Source organism: Patiria miniata, unplaced genomic scaffold, assembly GCF_015706575.1.
Source record: "Patiria miniata isolate m_02_andy unplaced genomic scaffold, ASM1570657v1 HiC_scaffold_7, whole genome shotgun sequence".
Lineage (NCBI taxonomy): Eukaryota > Metazoa > Echinodermata > Asteroidea > Valvatida > Asterinidae > Patiria > Patiria miniata.
The window spans coordinates 30,331,387-30,344,080 of NW_024037074.1; the positions used below are offsets into that span (position 1 = coordinate 30,331,387).

A 12,694-nucleotide genomic window follows, 5' to 3' on the forward strand; every position below is an offset into this window, starting at 1 on the left:
AAATATGACTCGAGTTAGACTCAAGTCTGAGTAACGAGTCGTGGGTTTGCTGCTTGTTAGCTCTACTCAATCATTTAATGATTTACAAATAATTGGTATTTTCGTATCACGTCGCAACACTATAATGAAAAAAAACACATTGAAAAGCCTTATAAATGCAGAAAAATCGTTTTGTTATTTTTAATCGGCTGAATTGTTCATTGTGAATGCATTAATGCAATCTCTACAAGATAGGAAGAATGTTTTACTGCTTTGGTGGGACTATTGGGTCTACATCGGACGGTAATCCAAATATATTTCAGTTTTGCCGAAAAAGTATTATGAAATACACTACTTAATTTTTTGTTTCTAAACTTAGTCTGCATTTTATCACTATAACTGTCAGTTTCAAGGTGTTTGTTGGGTAGTAGAGGTGACCGTGAAAATGACACAGTTAGAATTGAAGTTTTATGGTTTTTATTTTATGTTATTGCTTTTTTGGGGGTTTATTTATCTATAAGGTTTTATTTTTGGTTTTGGTGCAGGGTTCGCAACATTGGGATAAGAATTTTGTTATAATTTTATGGGTTATAAGCTTTTCTTTTGATACTCTTTGCTTGTTATAATATCTCACTTCTCTGTTAGGTATTGGATATTTCAGTGAATGTGACAATAGCAATGAAAACAAATTGTAATGTCTAAAAAACAATTATTCTGTGGTCCATTTATTAATCAGGATGTGATAAATTCAAACAACTTTTTTTTAGTGATTTAAAGGGAATGAACAACATTTGCTTTTGCTGCATTTTTCAGAAATGAATGGATTTGGAGATTAGTATAAATATAGCAAATATTGTTACACTGACTTGTTTCACGTTTTGGGTTCGTAGATGCTGGGAAAAAAACAAGAAAACCAATCATATTCTTGTAGTCTGGTTCCCTGACCCCACTCAAGATGAAACGGAGCAATTTAAAGACTTTGGGAATTGTAAGTTCAGAGAATCAGTCTAGCAGGCTTGTAGTCTTCACAGGTGTGTAATCTATTGCAAAGAAAATGTAGACGAACTACATATGAAAATTAGGAGCACGTTTTGAAAAAAAACCCAGTTTTTTTCCAACGCTGGTCGGCCGACCAGCTTTGGAAAAATAGAGTTTTTTTTTTTAAATGTCAGCACACCAGGAGCCACAACTTTACATGATGCTTTAGACTGTCATTCCCTAACAATCCAGTAAGATATTTCGTGATAATTTGATCATTTCATTTTTTGATGTTTGCAAATGTTGTATCTTCCCTTTAATCACGGTTTATATTTACATAAGTATTGAACAAGATATAAAGGCCACTAGAGGTGGCAAAACCTGGAAAGCATAGCTTGTATCATGCATGCCATTACACAAAAACCGACGGTTTATAACAGAAAAGCAATTACACACATGTATATTTCTAAGCAGTAAACAAAGTTATCAAAAATTATTCCTTTCTCACTGCACTAGTTCTCATATTTTATGCTAAAGTCTGTTGGAAATGCCATTTAAAATTGTAATAATGACGTTTGTTATGTCATCTAAAGGTTCACACTCGAGCTTATATTTGTTGCATGAAATTTATGGTAAAAAAGCTGATAAATCTGTAATAAAATCAATGCTACAAAGTCTGTCGTTCTCTTTGTTGTCAAGTTGCTTAACTCTCATACACATTCTTCATAAACTATGATTTCCAATTGTAATGTAATGGAAAGAATACAACGCCATATAAACTGTAAGCGACTCGTGTTGGTGTGAGGAACGCAACAATACCATGTCTTTTATTCCTCCATGATAAAAGTGTAGGCCAATACACCTAAACTTCAATATAAAAAAAAATGAACTTGTTTGTGCCAAAACAAAAAGGGATTTGGAAAAAAACATGGAAAGAATCCTTTTTTAAATTTATCATATATTGTCTAACTGAAGGTCAGTTGCATTGCAAAAAAAAAGGTGAAAAGACATTAATCTGGGACTGGAAACATTTCCAATTTTGTAAGAAAAAAACTTTAAATGCACTTGATTCTCCGTATATAGACTTGTACATAACCAAAGAAGCGGCGTCTGGATGCTACACTCTTTCCAAAAGAATATAATGATGTAATGTTCAGTTTTTTTCAAAAACTATCATTGAATGGTTGGATACGAATTACGAGTTTTGTATCAGGTTTGATGGCCATTGTATATGTCAACTCCCCCTCCCATCCCAACACCACGCCCCCAGAAATGCGTCTACTTTACTGGAGCGATCTCTGTATATATTGTACACGCAGTATATGAGTAAAGTTCGCGGAATTTCCCAGAATGCTCTGCCATATTATTGCTCAACAATCAAGATGGCGGATTGGGGTGAGTAACATGTGCGCGAAATTGATCGTTTGCATCGCTCTTTATGTGCGCTGTTTTCAGCCTGTCTTAGGCTTTTCAGTTCAAAAATAATGAAGTAATTGTTGTTTGTTGGCACTGTGACAGATTCCGAAGATTTCGACCCCGATCAAGGCTTTTCTAAGCCGGTAGCGAGTGACAGATGGGAGGGAGAAGACGAGGAGGAAGTCAAGGTGAGCTGAGGCGCAGGCGCGTCATGAGAGGCGGTCGGTCGGTCGATCAGTCGGCCGATCAGTCGGCCGTTGAATGGGCGCCTTGTGACGGCGTGGCGCGATGGCGCGCTTGTTAATTGGCGATCGATTAGTGGGCGATCGTGTAGGGCCCCTGTTAACATGGTTTAGTTTCGATCAAATAAATAAGAGTAAGACTAAGAGTTGTATTTGAAGTTGTAGTAAACCTGGGCATGCTGGGTTACTTAAATGTGACAGAAATACTGGACTAGGCCTACCTCCGTATTTAACGTCACACATCCCACATGTGGTATGTGCACGGATGATCCCGTTGCTAGGGCCAGGGGAGCCAAAAATTAATTAAAGATAAAAATTAGCTTGTCAGCAGAAAATCAACCCAGCTATAGTCTGATAGTATGACTGCTAAATACATAGGCCTAGCACAAAATCGTTAAATTCGGTACCTCTTCAGAGTAGGTATATTATAATACCCCAAAATTATAATTTTCAAAAGATACATCACATTACATCAAATTAAAGCTTGTATTTTTTGTAACCAGAGAAATTCAATGGTGCAAACCGTATGCCGATGCATTGTTTCTATAACAACTTACAGCCTTTTGAAGTTTCAAAGTCCGTAGAACCTTCTGCCAGGTATTTTGCCGTGAAAGGCAGACCCTAGAAACACACAGGTTTTTTTACTTTTATTCAGCAAATTTGAACTAAAAACACTGTAATCTTAACTGGAAAGATAGGCTATAACTACTTTGACATTGATGCAGGCCATTGGAATGATCAATTCCCAATAAAAGTGACATCTGAATTGTGGTTGTTTGATCATGATAAGCCGTGTAGTGTAGGATCCTCGGGAAATAATTTTGCAACCTGACGCCACTTCAGCGGTTGTGTTCAAAGTCTATGGAGAGTCAAGAAAATTGTCAAAGTTTTTCCTAACAAAATTGGAAATATTTCTCAGTCCCAGATTCATGTCTTGTCATCATTTTTGCAATGATTGACCGTCAATGAGATGATATTCTGGGACTGAGAAATGTTTCTAATTTTGTTAGAGAATGCTTAGAAACTTTTCTTGACTCTCCATTCTGGATTCCATATGCAATGTATGTGCAAATGTGCAACGCTTGCTGTTGGCAACCATGTTGAATGTCAGAACTTGATGACCCCAATGTTGTGACGTCGATGATTTATGCAAATCATCTTGTTGCTCCGCCTGCACAAGTTGCGATGTGATAGCTGTTTGTTGTACAACCTCTTTAACCGATAGTAGCGTGCAACCTTGCAGTCTCGGCAAATCCTTTGTACGAGACAGATTTTGTTTGCTTGGAGGGCATATTCAGATGTCAAGTATCCTTGTATTTTCAGAGGAGCTTTTGAGACAAAATATTCCCTAAATTTTAAGTTGAAAGGTCATTATAGAACAACGAAAATCATTCAGGAAGTGGAGTAAGGAAATTGTTAAACTTAAACTGAAGATTGTGGTGTTAAGCAGTTGAAGGTAGACCTATATTGCCATCTTGGTGTTCAGTAAATCTAAAGCTAACTGTTCTTTACTAGATGAACTATACATGTATACACATAGGCCTACACTTAATTTAATCTTCTCTTGATTGTGCGACTAGGGTGCTTGGGATGAGTCTGACGAGGAAAAGAAAGAAAATGAAACAACAGAAACAGGTAATTTTTTTTTTTTTCAATTATGATTACTTATACATGTAATTTCATACATTAAATGACACAAATTTCATTGTACAATTGTGAAATAACATTTGTTTACATTTCAGAAATATGGGTGATTGTCTGAAAGGGAATATACAACATTTGCAAACATCGAAAAATAAAACTACCAAGTTTTTACGAAATACCTTACTAGGATGTTGGTAAATGACAGTCTCAAGCATCTTGTACAATTATGGCACCTGGTGTGAAGTCATTTTCAAGAAAATGGTATTTTTGTATACATTTCCAACGGTGGTCGGCCGACCAGCGTTGGAAAAAACCTCACTATTTTTCAACTACTGCTCCAAATTTACCATTTTTTCAGTCCAAATGTTGTTTGCTATTGGTTACATGTTCATGAACGGGTGCAGGCCAGCTAGACTGGTTCCCTTGCCTTACAATTTTCCATCATCTATAAATTGATCCATTTTATCTTTTGTGGAGTCAGGGAACCAGACTACTTGAAAAGTTTTGTTTTTCTTGGTTTTTCCAACCTTTTCAAACACAAAACTTCAAAAATGTCAGTGTAACAATATTAGATCTATTATACCAACCTCTCAAATAGTTCATTTCTGAAAATTACAGCAAAAGCCAATGATGTACATTCCCTTTAATACTGGTTGTTATTGTTAATATTGACATATTATTATGTAGTGGAGTGCCGTGGCCTTGTGGTCTGGAGCATTGAATTTGTGGTCTGCGGGTAATTCTGCAGGTTGTGGGGTTCGAGTCCAGCCTGGGGCTATGGTGCGTGTGCCCTTGGGCAAGGCACTTTGTCACTCATTGCTTCTCTCCACCCAGGAGTAAATGGGTACCTGTGAGGGCAGAGATGGTTATATTGATTGATTGTAGCTGCTTTGTGCTGAAATGGCAGCATAGAGCTGTATACTTCCCAGGGAGCTGAGATGGTATTTCAAATGTTTAAACGGCCCAATGATCGGGGTAATAATGATGTAAAGCGCTTTGATCTTAGTTAAAAGCGCTATATAAGAACCTGTTATTAATATTATGTTTTTCAACAGTTAAAGCTGTCCAAGTGAAGAAAAAGAAGAGTTTAGAAGCAACCCTGAAAGCCAAAGAAGAGAAGAGGAAAAAAGAGCTTGATGAAAAGAAAAAGAAGGCACAGGTAAAAAGATGTTAACATCAGCTCCAAAGACACTTCATCGTTTATATTTTGTGTATTTATATTAATGAAAGTCAAGTGTGTTTTATCCCAAACCAAAGCCTGCAGAATTCCTGCAACATCAAACAATGGTTAATAGGTGTATTTTCTCGTGTAAACAAAGGGCCTTTAGTTTAACTTTGTTAGTTTCAGATTCAGTAGAAGGGAGACAGGAGGGACAATCGAAACATTTGGTTGATGTAGAGGTTTGGGAGACTCCAATTGAATCAGTTTGATTCCACGCTTGGAATCTGATTCGCATCTCCACTTGCCCACAATGTTCAAGCAGCCTGTAGTTATCAAATTTCAGTTCCTTTCAAGACTAGATTCCAGCTACCTCAAAATAGAAATGTTGTGGTAGATGAAGATGCCTAAGAAGGAGATAAAACCTTGTAATAGCCTTGCATTTAGTGATTTAGATTCATCTAGTGATTTGGATTAAAAAAAAATTGATAAACTGTCGATTGAGACAGAGTCATGAAAATCACGTTTAGCTTTTTTGCAGTCACCAACAGCTTCCAGAATTTCTTTGGATTTTTGTGATAATACAATTTGTTGAGATGGTTGTATTTTCCACGAGTAACGTTAGTGACACTCTGCCTGCAATGAGCTCTCTTACTGTGATGTTTTTTAAAAGGTTTGGTGTTGCAATTTTTGGCAGAATCGTGAATGGCAGTAGTCAACCTGCTGCAGACACTGTCAACGACACCCTGAGCATCATTCATTGGACTGCAAGATAAAATAGAACAATCAAATTTATCAAGAGCAATATTAATGTTACAAGTAAATTGCGAACAAAAATCTTCATCATCCCAGTGGCATTTAGGATATGAATGCGGGTCAGAGTTGATGAGTTGCTGATCGTTAGTGTTAGAACAGGAGCTCTCAACTTGTAATTCTAAACTTGTGATCAGAGGTAAATGATCGCTGGTATTTTCAGGGAAAGAATTGATGATCTTGCTATAGGTCATTGGTGATATAAATGGAAGTCTTCCGAGTACTTCTGTTCCTACTCCATGATTGTGAATGGATTCCGAATGCAATCATGGAAAGGGAATTCTGTATCTGTATCATATACATGTAGTAAGCAAAGCATCCCATGGGAATCATCACACCAACTTAGAGAGAAGACAGTGTGAAGAATTTACAGTTTTAGAGGTGGGAGGAAAAGCCCAGAAGAATATTCTGGTGAAAATCTACGGAATCAGGTAGGGACTGAAAACCCAATCCACATGTTGGCCCAGGCGAGATTCGAACCCGGGTCATAGCGGTGGAAGGCGAGGAAAGTACCACTACGCCAACCTGACTCCCCGATTCAAAACCTGTTGGACCAACCAAAGTGGATTGCTATATTCATTAATCAACTCCTTAGTTGATTCATTTGTACAGTTGTCTTGGATTGCTATATTCATCAACCAACTCCTTAGTTGATTCATTTGTACAGTTGTCTTGGATTGCTATATTCATCAACCAACTCCTTAGTTGATCCATTTGTACAGTTGTCTTGGATTGCTATATTCATCAACCAACTCCTTAGTTGATTCATTTGTACCGTTGTCTTGGATTGCTATATTCATCAACCAACTCCTTAGTTGATTCATTTGTACAGTTGTCTTGGATTGCTATATTCATCAACCAACTCCTTAGTTGATTCATTTGTACAGTTGTCTTGGATTGCTATATTCATCAACCAACTCCTTAGTTGATTCATTTGTACAGTTGTCTTGGATTGCTATATTCATCAACCAACTCCTTAGTTGATTCATTTGTACAGTTGTCTTGGATTGCTATATTCATTAATCAACTCCTTAGTTGATTCATTTGTACAGTTGTCTTGGGTAACTATCTGCTCTTTCTTTCTCATATGCCTTGCAGGAACAAAGGGTTGAGTTGAGTGCAGAAGAGCAACTTGCAGAGAAATTGAGACAACAGAAACTACAAGAAGATTCCGATCTCGAACTTGCAAAGGAGGCTTTTGGTAAACACAACGGCAATGAAATACGTTACATGCAGGGAAATATTTGCAAGGTTCTACAGGACATACTTGGCATATATGTGGCCGTGTAAATTACTACTCTGGCAAAGAAAGTAGAAGCCATTCGCTCTTTGCACGCTTCTGCTTTAGGCATGCAGAGCCTCGATCTGGCAACTTAACGCAATAAATATAGCCGGTTCAGTGATTCCCGCGTATACACGGGAATCAATCTGAACCGGCTGTATTTAGTGTGTAAAGTTGCCAGATCGAGGCTCTACATGCCTATGGCAGAAGCGTGCAAAGGGCAAATAACGGGTGGATGTTTGCGTGAATGTCCCAGGAGCCGTGAGTTGTGTGCATTTTGGTAACCCTAATGGTGGAAGGAGCATTGTGCGTGTGCGTACGACATGCAGCTACCTCAGTAATAGCTTCTATTTCAGGTTCCTAAATTAGTCCATAAGAAATAACTATTCTCAAGTTCTGCTGTCACATTCTCATGAGTCAGTATACAAATAATGAGTGGTTATGAGTGGAATGGTGAGAATATTTTCATGAGTTGAAAGATTGGATGTTCCGTTCAGTGAGACAGAGCCCAGTGGAATGGAACATTCCATCTGTCATCGAATTGTAAATATAGCACAGTAAGTTTGTGAGTGTCCAGTTAACCAGTGGGCACATGTGGTCTAGCTGTGGAGCACAGGATTCATGATCGTGAGGTTGTGGGTTTGAGCCACTGATCTCTATATAAAGACTGGATAGCTAATAAAGAGCCGCACAATGAATGAATTTGACGCCATATTGGTGAGACCGGCTGGTGATCTACAAAGGACAAGTTGCCGTCTTATAGACAGCATGATTTCTTTTGTAACGTCAAGGTTCACTTGACTTATATTTTGACCACCCCCACTGACCAAGGTTTACTACAATTTTTCTAACGTCGTGGTTACTTTTTAAAATGCCGCAAATCACTTTTTCGGCGTTTTTGAAATAATAATCACTACGGAAATGTGTCCCTTTTAGAACATCATAATATGTGTACGTGACCAAAATGCGCGTAAACTGTTGATACAACGCGCGCGTATTTACGCGTAGAACGTTCGTATTATACGCGGCCATCTTCGTGAGACCGGGGGCGAATTGGTCAATATGCAAAGTCTACTGTGTGAATGTTGTATGCATATCCGCTATCCAGTCTTTATATAGAGATCAGTGGTTCGAGCCCCGCCGTGGCCATGCGTGTTGTGCCCTTGAGTAAGGCGCTTTACCTCCATTACTCCTCTCAACCCAGGTGTTAAATGGGTACCGGCATTATTCAATGCTGGGAAGGTAACAGACTCGCTGTGGAGGAGGTGTGGCGATCCTCCCACAGCAGCATACGAGTCTGGCCCAATCGCTAACGAAAGAGAGATGGGCACTCCGTTCCTGTGAACACAGGTTCATCCCCCTTGACCTTAACCTTAGTTAACCAGTGCTTAGAAGCAATCATAACACTAAATTAGGGCGATCTCGGCAAGAATGTGTACCTGTAACATGCGAATGACTTGTGATCACTATGACAACAACTCAGTTGTTTTCCTTACAATCCTCCTCACTGCACAAATCTTTGACTCGCTACATCCCCCTATCACAGGCGTAACAGAAGACGTCAAAGGTAGGATAGACGCCATGCAGCCCACGACAGAGGAGGAGTTCGAGGAATTTGCCAAACTACTGAAAGAAAAGCTACAGCAGCTTGAGAAATCGCCGCACTACGTAGACATGCTCGACAACGTGTTCCAAGGGTGCAGCTTAAGTTGTAAGTTGAAGATGAGTTGGACTTCAGCGAGATTTGGACCATATAAGGCCAATTTAACAATTATTCGTAAATACTTTAAGCCACAGTCCATCATTTGCAGCTATCCAATAAGTAAATGGCGTAATTATTGTTGAAAAACATACTTGGTTGAAAGATAGTAAGGGAACTAAACTCCCTGTGAAATTATTCTTTCTGGCAAGCTGTCATTTTGAAGAAATCAACAAAAGAAGGCCTTTCCAACGGTGCTTCTTAAGAAGCACCATAGGAAATTCAAATTAGTAGTTCGTTTTGTTATTCGGCGAAGTGCACAAGCATTGGCACGACGCACACGCGCGCTCGGTTGCTATAATTCGTCGGATCAGTGCGCGACTTCGCGTAGCTGCAATTTGCTCAGTGAAAACGTGTGTAGGACGCTGAATTCAGGCCCAATTCAAAACACGATTCGGCAATATTTTGATTTGAAATCGAGATACTAGAATGCTATTTTTCTCAAAATGTACAGCTAAAGCTGAGCTGAAACTTCATCAGGTTAGTTGTTCAGCACCCTTCTTTAGATTTTGAGCACTTTTGTTGCTTCAAACGAACAAAATGCACAAATTACAAATGATGGACTATACCTTTAAGACAGTGTATCCATTCCTGTTGGTCAAGAGCCCGTCACTTGGCCGGTCTTAAACGGTTGATAAACCAGCAGCTGGCTGGTATTATTCACTTTTCCAGTGTCGCATGAAATTTGGACTTCTGTGCAATCCAGTCCCTTTTTCCCTTTTATTGGTTGGACATTCATAATCCTCGGTTAGGCATGTGCACTACAACCAAAGAGCCAGTCTTTCATCTAAATTCACACTACACCAGCACAGCTGCATTATGTGCCACACAACACAGTATGCACAATGCGCATGCCAATCTCCATATAAGGAGTTGTTTATGACTTCTCTTGAGAGGCACATACCATAACACAACTGGAGGGGTGTTTTAAAAAACATGAAGTAAACTTGTTGAACAAAATCGTTCAAATATTTATAATTTCGACTGTTTGACTGAAAACCTATTTATCAATGGGAATAAATATGTGCTTCGCCCGGTATCATAAACACTACGTTTAAGACCGGTTTGGGGTCTGGATGTTGATAACGACCCTCGCCGTTGGCATGTGTTATTATCAGCATCCAGGTTCCAAACCGGTCTTAAACATAGTGTTTAACACCAGCCAAGCACACATTTCTTCCCTTATTAATTTTTGGATATCTAATGTGGTAGTGTTTGACAAGTGGCTCTGGTGTCTTGATATTGTGTACAGGTTTTCAAACCTATGCTAGTGGTACTTTGGAATGCATGAAAATCAACTGGCACATGGAACAAGCAGTGCATCACTGCTCCACTACTGCACAAGGAAAGAGTGTCAAAAGCAATGTCTGGTACCGAAACTGATTTTCAATACATTCTTTCCACAAGTCGCGGCACCAGACTGATTGGACGATCCGTAATAAATGACCAATTCCAATTGTGGTTTGCTTTGATTGACAGTGGAACCAGATCAAGTTAAAAGACTAGGATCAAGTCTAACGGCCATAGCGAATGAGAAATCGAAAGCGCAAAAGGTAAGATCCTTGACAATGGACCGTTTGCGTGCGACATAGTCTTGGCCCAAGTCGCTAGTGATCGATAGTGGATGGTGCATAGTGCGCCCTCTAACGGCACAACAATTAGACTAGCGGGCCTACACGCACTAACGTCTTGGCCATTTCGTTTCAGCGTTTTAAGTCGTCACAAATTCTCGGATCCCGAGAGTGCCGCCTTAGCCGGAGTTTACTGTATTTTAATGACCCAAGGTCATTTGGGATAACACTGCTGACGTGATGTTATGCAATGTTACGCGCACGCCCATTCTGCTGGTAATTTACACGCAAGCGTCGTGCGCCAGCGTTCATGTGCCTTCAAAACATTCGATTATCCTGAATGACCCGTGACCCACATCTTTGTGCACATGCGCAGTTGAAATACCGAACTAGCTTATTCGTAAAAATACCAAAAATCGTTGGGGTTGGATAAGGTAAAATTAGGGTTAGCGTTCAGAAAAGTCGGAACAAATTTTGCTTGATCCTATTATTTACTTGCAATCAATTAGGTCATTTTAGAATATAAATGTTTTATTTTTTTTATTTGCAAATAAACCACACACGAAACTGACTAGGTGCATTAATCATTTGTAATTCGGGCGTTTCACTATGCAGTGCGCCACCAAGAGTTTGCCACGGAAAGTTCATTTTTTTTCAGTACATTGTAGGAGATGGTTGACAAATTCGCAGCGCGGGCTAATTGAACTTGTTAGTTTTCCGGTCAGTGGTTTCATAAGCGTATGATTCGAGTATCTGTTTGCCTTTTTCTTTTCTTTTTTTTATCAATATCGTGTTTTTTGTAAGGTGGCAGAACGCTGTGCCCCAATCTATAACAAATTAGCTCAAGTTGTTTACTGACACTCATTCAAATGGGACATGTTTTGTTGACGGCAAACTTGAAAAGTGGACTCTCCATGGCAAACTCTTGGTGGCGCACTGCATTGTGAACCGCCCGAATCCCTTAAACTACATTCACGACGATCTTATTCCAGGCTGGCAAGGGGAAGAAAAAGGTAAAAAGGCGGTCTTAGCAGGAAGTGGAAAGTCAGGCAAAGGAATCGACGATGCGTATGCCGACGGCGGATATGACGATATGGACGACTTCATTTGATGAGCACTCTACAGGTATTTCTCGTCGCGAGAACATACGGCAATATAGATTTATTATGTACAGTAAACTTGTATTTTTTGTTTTTCAAAAATAAAGAAAATATTGAATAAAAAAGGGGGTTATTTTTAGTGCTGCATTTCGATGAGCTTCAGATGAAAATGTTTCAACAGCATGTGAAGTGACGGAAAACCTAGTAGCCAAAATGCAAGAAAACAACACAAATTCTGTCGAATCACTTTGCATAGGGTAGACAAGGGCGGATCCGGGGGGGGGGGGGGGGGTTGGCTACGGGGGCCATGCCCCCCCCCCCCCACAAACCCCCATTTTTTTTGTTTTAAATGACGTCGGCATAAAGGCGGGCACTGCGTACACCACCGTCTTTTCCTCAAAATAATTCGGTTAAAGTGGTCAGAAATTGCCTCAGATCACATCACAGAGCATCTAGAATCCAAACATTTTTCAACCCCTCGCCGTAATATTTTTAGACCCACTTTTTGGGGGACCAAAAAATGTTTTGGTCCCCCAAAAAATTGTGTCCTGGATCCGCCCTTGAATGTTGAAGTTATCACTCATTGCTGAAATTACAACATTATTATGTCATGTTGAGTATTACATTATTTGCACTACATGTATTTGTAAAACAGTTATATTGGTTCTCAAATTGATGACTGCAACTGCAAGCAGTAATACCCCGATCACTTTAACAACCAACTCTTAACGGCTGACTTGGAGACTACCAC

The 12,694-nt window shown here is 39.4% G+C and overlaps 1 protein-coding gene across 1 annotated transcript; it reads left to right on the forward strand.

Moving 5' to 3' along the window:
• The first annotated feature begins 2,277 nt into the window (after nt 1-2,277).
• On the forward strand, nt 2,278-12,243 carry LOC119746292 (eukaryotic translation initiation factor 3 subunit J-A-like). Its single transcript, XM_038223154.1, has 8 exons — nt 2,278-2,352; nt 2,476-2,561; nt 4,196-4,250; nt 5,315-5,418; nt 7,330-7,432; nt 9,060-9,224; nt 10,752-10,825; nt 11,836-12,243. The coding sequence occupies exons 1-8, from the start codon at nt 2,280-2,282 to the stop codon at nt 11,872-11,874; spliced, it is 699 nt and encodes a 232-aa protein (XP_038079082.1). The 5' UTR covers nt 2,278-2,279; the 3' UTR covers nt 11,875-12,243.
• Nucleotides 12,244-12,694: the final 451 nt, after the last annotated feature.

Coding starts and splice junctions, on each gene's coding strand:
- LOC119746292 (XM_038223154.1), top strand. CDS start 2,280: ATGAGTAAAGTTCGCGGAATTTCCCAGAATGCTCTGCCATATTATTGC. Junction 7,433..9,059: donor ACTTGCAAAGGAGGCTTTTG/GTAAACACAACG, acceptor CCCCTATCACAG/GCGTAACAGAAGACGTCAAA. Junction 10,826..11,835: donor AGAAATCGAAAGCGCAAAAG/GTAAGATCCTTG, acceptor ATCTTATTCCAG/GCTGGCAAGGGGAAGAAAAA.